Source organism: Mesoplodon bidens (assembly GCF_964165515.1).
Source record: "Mesoplodon bidens genome assembly, chromosome: 4".
In the NCBI taxonomy this organism is placed as follows: Eukaryota; Metazoa; Chordata; class Mammalia; order Artiodactyla; family Ziphiidae; genus Mesoplodon; species Mesoplodon bidens.
The window spans coordinates 172,710,123-172,717,194 of record NC_138160.1 but is presented as its reverse complement, the minus strand read 5'-3'; the positions used below and the strand labels follow the sequence as shown (position 1 = coordinate 172,717,194).

The 7,072-nt window shown below is 45.1% G+C and overlaps 1 protein-coding gene across 1 annotated transcript; it reads right to left on the bottom strand.

Moving 5' to 3' along the window:
- Positions 1-238: 238 nt before the first annotated feature.
- LOC308616775 (ATP synthase subunit beta, mitochondrial-like) lies at positions 239-2,217 on the bottom strand (the record flags this gene model as incomplete). Its single annotated transcript, XM_081233165.1, is given in 2 exon segments — positions 239-2,193; positions 2,196-2,217. Coding segments are annotated over 2 exon segments (1,584 nt in total). The 3' UTR covers positions 239-631.
- Between the last annotated feature and the right edge of the window lie 4,855 nt (positions 2,218-7,072).

Genomic DNA, 7,072 nt, shown 5'->3' with positions numbered 1-7,072 from the left:
CTGAAGTTTGTTTTTGGTATCTTCTTTTGGGCAGCCATCATGAATTTTATTTTATTGTTATTATTTTGGCCACGCTGCACGGCTTGCAGGATCTTAGTTCCCTGATCAGGGATTGAACCCAGGCCACTGCAGTGAAAGTGTGGAGTCCTAACCGCTAGATTGCCAGGGAATTCCCCATGATTAATTTGAATGTAGTCAAAATAATTATTTTATAATAAAAATAATCCTTTTAGGATGTCTGTTGTCTTATGTTTTGTTCAAGAAATTTTTGCATATATATGTTCTCAATTTTCTTCAAAAACTTTGTGGTTTTTTTTTTTTCTTTGGCTGCGCCACACGGCTTGCGGGATCTTAACACCCTGACCAGGGATCAAACCCAGGCCCCAGCAGTGAAAGCGCCAAGTCTTAACCACTGGACTGCCAAGGAATTCTCATGTGTTGGTTCTTTTTTTTTTTTTTTTTTTTTTTGAGGGATGTACATTTTATTGTAAACCTTAAATTCTCTTCAGACGGAACACAATGTCTTCAGTCTAGGCTCTCATGTGGCTTACCAAGGAAACTGATTTTTGGATTAGGGGCAAGGAGAGGGACAGCACAGAGGATGAGTGTTTAGTTTGCCAAAAGGGCCTCCTCACGAGTGCTCCTCAGCCAGCTTATCAGCTTTTGCCACAGCTCCTTCAGTGGGTTCCACTATATAGAAGTCCTGTTCTGGGAGACGGTCATATTCACCTGCCAAAATCTGCTGGAATCCTTTGATGGCCTTCTTCAGGGGTACCAGCTTCCCCATATGACTGGTAAAGACCTCAGCCACCTGGAATGGCTGAGACAAGAAACGCTGTATTTTCCATGCATGGGACACAGTTAACTTGTCTTCCTCAGAAAGTTCATCCATACCCAGGATGGCAATGATGTCCTGGAGGGATTTGCAGTCCTGTAGGATCTTTTGCACCCCACAGGCAACATCATAATGCTCATTGCCAACAATGTTGGGATCCATGATGTGAGAGGTGGAGTCCAGAGAATCCACAGCTAGATATCTGCCCAGTTCAGCAATAGCACAGGACAGCACAGTGGTAGTATCCAAATGGGCAAAGGTTGTGGCAGGGGCAGGGTCAGTCAAGTCATCAGCAGGCACGTAGATAGCCTGTACAGAGGGGATAGATCCCTTTTTGGTGGTGGTGATTCTTTCCTGCATGGTACCCATGTCAGTGGCCAGGGTAGGCTGATAACCCTCTGCAGAAGGGATTCTGCCCAATAAAGCAGACACCTCTGAGCCAGCCTGGGTGAAGCAAAAGATGTTATCAGTAAGCAGCAATACATCTTGACCTTCTTGGCCTCTGAAGTATTCAGCTACAATCAGTCTAGTCAGAGCTACCCGGGCCCGAGCACCAGGCAGTTCATTCATTTGACCATCCACCAGCGCGACCTTGCAGGTAGCATTTTTTAAGTCGATAACACCAGACTCAGTCATTTCATGGTATAAGTCATTGCCCTCATGGGCCCTCTCACCAACACCAGCAAACACAGAGCAACCACCATGGGCTTTTGCAACATTGTTGATTAACTCCATGATCAGTACTGTCTTGCCAACTCCAGCACCACCAAAGAGCCCGATTTTGCCGCCCCGGGCACAGGGAGGCAGCAGATCCCCAACCTTGACACCAGTAGCGAGAACTTCCTGCTCAGGGCTCCTCTCCATGAATTCAGGAGCCTCAGCATGAACAGCAGCAAATTGTTTGGTTTCGATGGGACCTCTTTCATCAATAGGTTCTCCAGTGGTGTTCATGGTTCTACACAAGGTCTCAGGGCCAACAAGAATTTTGACAGGTGCACCCGAATCCAGGACTTTCTGACCTCTAACCAAACCTTCTGTACCATCCATGGCAATGGTCCTTACCGTGTTCTCACCCAAATGCTGGGCCACCTCCAAAACCAGCCTGGTTTCCCTGCCTTGCACTTCTAGGACATTTAGGATGGGTGGCAGCCCCTCATCAAATTGGGCGTCCACCACTGCACCGATGACCGCCATGACACGCCCAGTGGCGGCTCCTGCCTTTGGCGATGGATAAGTTTGAGCAGCATAGTCTCTGGCAGGCTGGAGTGCTGCCGAAGCGGCCCACAGTAAGAGCTGGGCTTGGGGTAGCGGCGCTGAAGGGCTGAGTCCCCGGAAGCCCTCAGAGGCTGAAGCAGCGGCACACAGCCCACAAGGCCCAACATGGTGGAGCTGGGGTGTAGACTTTTAGTCAGGTTTTTGAATTCATTTCAGCTTGATTTTTTTAAATTGAAGTAAGATTCGTATAACATAAAGTTAGCCATTTTAAAGTATACAATTTAGAGGCATTTAGTACATTCACAATGTTGTACAACCATCACCTTTATGTAGATTCAAAACATTTTCATCACCTCAAAAGGAAACTCTATACCCATTAAGCAGTCACTCCCCATTCTCCTCCCCCAGACCCTGGTAACCACTAATCCACTTTCTGTCTCTAGATTTGCCTGTTCTGAACATTTCATATGAAGGAATCATATAGTATATGGCCTTTTGTGTCTGCCTTCTCTAACTGAGCATAATGTTTTCAAAATTAATCCACATTATACATGTTTCAGTATTTTATTCCTTTTTACGACTGAATAATATTCAATTGTGAGGATAGAGCACATTTTGTTTATTCATTCATCAGTTAATCAGTTAATGGACATTTGGGTTTTTCCCACTTTTTGGCTGTCGTGAATAGTTGCTCTGAAAGTTTTTGTGTGGACATGCTTCAGTTTTCTTGAGTGCATACCTAGGAATGGAATTAAAGGGTCATATGGTAATTCCATGTTTAATCCGCTTGAATTTTGTGTACGACACTATATTACTTTCCTAGGGCTGCTATAATAAATTACCACAAATTGGGTGGCTTTAAAACACCAGAAATTTATTCTCCTACAGAAGTATAAAATCAAAGTGTCAGTGGGTCAGTCTCTCTCCAGAGGCTCTAGGGAAGGATCCTTTCTGCCTCTTTCAGCTCCTGGTGCCCCAGGAGGTCTGGACTTGTGACTGTATCACTACAATCTCTGCCTTTGTCTTCACAAGGGCTTCTTCCTTTGTGTTCCTACATCATCTTCCCTCAGCTCATGTTTGCCCCTGTGTCTACATTTCCCCTTATAAGGATACTAGTTATTGCATTGGGGCCCATCCTAATGACTTCTTGATTTGATTGCATCTGCAAAGACTCTACCTCTAAATGGCTCCCATGCACAGATTCTGGGGGTAAGGACTTTGACATATCTTTTTCTGGGGATACCATTCATCCCATGATAGGTGCAAAGTAGTGATCTCGCTTTCATTTTTTTCAGAGGAGAGCTGGTTGTCTAGAAAATTCTTCCCAGTCCTCTGTAGGGACATCTCAGTGTCTGAATGTGTGCAGGCCAGTTTCCAGGCTCTCTATTCTTCTCTTTTCTTCTATTCTATTCTTGAGCCACTGTCTTGTCTTGATTACTACAGCTTCCTGATTGAGCTCTCACATCCAAGAGTCAGTGGTTAGAAAAATAGGGTCTGTTTCTTGCTTGGACAGCTTCCTCTGTTCTTGTGACCCTTTTTTTTTTTTTTTTTGCGGTATGCGGGCCTCTCACTGTTGTGGCCTCTCCCGTTGCGGAGCACAGGCTCCGGATGCGCAGGCTCAGCGGCCATGGCTCACGGGCCCAGCCGCTCCGCGGCATATGGGATCCTCCCGGACCGGGGCACGAACCCGTATCCCCTGCATCGGCAGGCGGACTCTCAACCACTGCGCCACCAGGGAGGCCCTCTTGTGACCCTTTTATATGTGCTATCCTTGGCTCTGGCCATTGAAGGTCCAACAGTGACCACATGGAGGCCCTGGAACAGCTTTGTGGTATGTCCTAGAAATGACTTTGTCCAGAGCATGTCCAGCACAGCCCTGGGCCGAGATGACAAGGATGTTGTATGAACTGATGCCCAGAATGTAATGCCCAGGAGAAAATAAGTTGGAGTCTTGAAGCTCTTTGGAGAGGCCAAAGATACGGGGGTTGAGCTGAAGAAACTGAGTGACTTTGTAGCAAAGCCATGGCTGTGAAAAGGTCCAGTTTCTAACCATGATAAAAGGGCAAGATTGCCAAGTTAAGTCACCCAGTTAATTGTGGCCCTTAATTTCTACTCTAGGAATTTGTGCAGCCCTAATATTAGCATTTGCAGGGAGGGAAGGCAGCTGTTGGGGGCAGGAGGCAGTTCCATGGTGACTCCCAGGCCCCATGGGCTCTAATTTTAAACCATGAGAGGGGGAGGGAGAGCTCACAACTGTACTGCTGACACCAGTACAAGGGCACCCAGAAGTTCATTTTCCTTGGACACGTCAAAAAGATCTTCCACAGGCCTTTTCAAAGGTTTGGCAAATACTTTTGGGCCAAAAAAAGGTTTTTCATATACATTCCCTGGCATTTATTTTAGTGGAAACGGGATATATTATTAAAATCCCTGTGTTACGTTAAATTGTTTAAATTCTTTTTTAAAAAAATAAATTTATTTATTTATATTTATTTATTTATTGTCTGCGTTGGGTCTCTGTTGCTGTGCGTGGGCTTTCTGTAGTTGCAGCGAGCGGGGTCTACTCTTCGTTGCAGTGTGCGGGCTTCTCATTGCAGTGGCTTCTCTTGTTGCGGAGCATGGGCTTTAGGCACGTGGGCTTCAGTAGTTGTGGCTCGCGGGCTCTAGAGCACAGCCTTCGTAGTTGTGGTGTGTGGGCTTAGTTGCTCCTCAGCATGTGGGATCTTCCTGGACCAGGTCTTGAACCCCTGTCCCCTGCATTGGCAGGTGGATTTAACCACTGCGCCACCAGGAAAGTCCCTAAATTGTTTAAATTCTTATATCAGTGTTGCTTCCTGAAACTCTCAAATTACAGGATCATTTTTGGACTTTCACCCAAGTTAGTCATCACAACTGAATTCCTTTTGAACACTGTGAAAACACCTCCAGGACTGATGAGAGAATTTCTAGAATTTAACCAATAGCATTACAATTCCCCCAGCAGGTGGCCTAAAGTGTTGCCCAGGATTTGAAATCAATTTTAATGATAGTTACTAATTTGAATAATAGTAACATAATTTCAAGCATGTTGTATTTACTTTAATGTTCTGACTTGGCATTTTTTAAGATCCTGTTTTGTTTGATACGCTGTTTTGGCGGCAGAGAATGATTTACCCAGGAAGTCCGTCCGCTCTTTGCTACCTATCTCCACTGCCTTGTAGCAGTCACGGTTTCTGATGAGAAATAAGCTGTAAATCATATTGGGCTTCTCTTGTGTGTGGTGAGTTGTTTTTATTGTGCATATATTAGTGCACTTAGTGGTGTCCCACATTTCTCTAAGATTGTCTATTTTTCTTCATCTTGCATGATCTCAATCACTCCCTATCTTCAAGTTCATGGATTCTTTCTTTTGCCATTGACATCTACCATTGGACCCCTCTAGTGTGTGTTTCATTTTATAATTTCTATCTTTTTACTGCTGTTCTCTATTTAATGAGACATCATCATGAAACCTTCCTTTACTTCTTTCAGCATGGCTTCCTTAAGTTCTTTGAATAGTTATGATAGCTGCTGTGAAACTTTGTTTGTTAAGTACAACATCTGGTCCCTCTCACAGTTTCTGTTGTCTGTTTTTTTTCCCTGCGTATGGGTCACTTTGCTGTTCTTTGCATATCTCATAATTTTTTCGTTGAAAGCCAGATATTTTAGGTAATATATTTTGGTAACTATGGATACTGATTCCCCTACTTTTTCTCTGGGCTTGTTTTTGCAGTTGTTTGCCTATTTATTTGCTTAGTGATACAGCTAGCCTCTTTTAGTGAGTCTATTTCCCCGGCAGTGTGAAGCCTTTGGTGTCACTCCTCAGAGGGTGCAATTTAAGCATAAGCAAAGTCGCCCTGGGATGCAGGGATTTTCAGAGGGCTCTCTGACTATCTCTTTCCTGATCCCTCCATTAAGCTGTTTCAGTTGATACCACACCCAGCTTGTTGGGCTCCACTAATCGCTGGCTGACTGGTCTGCTGTTTTCAACAATGCCCGTAAACTGCTGCACAGTCTTCTGGCTCGTGTTCAGTTTTAAGGCCAGTCTCTGAGGTTTGTTCTTACCCCAGGAGGTTCTTCTTAGCGATCTCTTTCCATGGTTCTCTCTGGTGAACTGGCTTGGTTTAGCTTTTTTCTCTTAATTAAGAGGAGCTACTGTTTTCAAGAGCACCCTGAGGCTTGAACATTCCTGAACTCTGTTTCAAATGAGGTCAGTTCCTTTGTGGAAAGCTTTGGAGCCCTCTGTGAACTGCCTTTCCTCTGGGAAGAATCTCTGAGCCAATGCTCTTGTCAGCGGCAGCCTCTGGTCTTATTGATTTGCTTCTCCTGGTGTGGAACCTCTGCTCTATGAGTGATTTGGGGTAGGGATAATCAGGACCCCCATAATGTTCAGTCTACCATGCCTCCATTCAGTGAGTAGGCACTGCATAGAGAAAGGGTGCCCCCAAACTCTCAGCCACACTCACCAGGAATTTAGCTGCTTCAGCTTTGCAGCTGGAGGGAATGAGAAATGCTGATGGCCTGCCCCCTTGGTAAGACGCCGTACCCCCTGATCAGGAGCTGAAGGGAGAGGGACCCCCATCTTCTTGGCCATACCCACCCCAGGTGGAGTTCTATCAAGCAGAGCCGGGGGGCATTTGGGTAAATCACCTCAGACTCTTACCATTCTTACCAAGTTTTAGTACATTTTCTTGAATCAACATCTCTTCTTTTGCTGTGTGCGCTGAGGACAATTTTCTGAGATTATAATTTTATTATTATTATTATTATTATTAGTGTTCACCAGTTATACGTGTTTTGCTGTGGAGTGGGTCTGCAGAGCTTGTCATGCTGCTATCCGAGAAGTGGACCATCTCAACCTTGTTTCTGAACTAAGGCTGATGCCTGTGGTTCTCAAACCTGAAGGTGTTGGAAGAGGCTTAAAACCCCAGCCACCTGACGATTGGATTGTTTTGCATTGATGTGAATATCATGGGGTAAGAAATGGGAGATGACAAAGGAGCC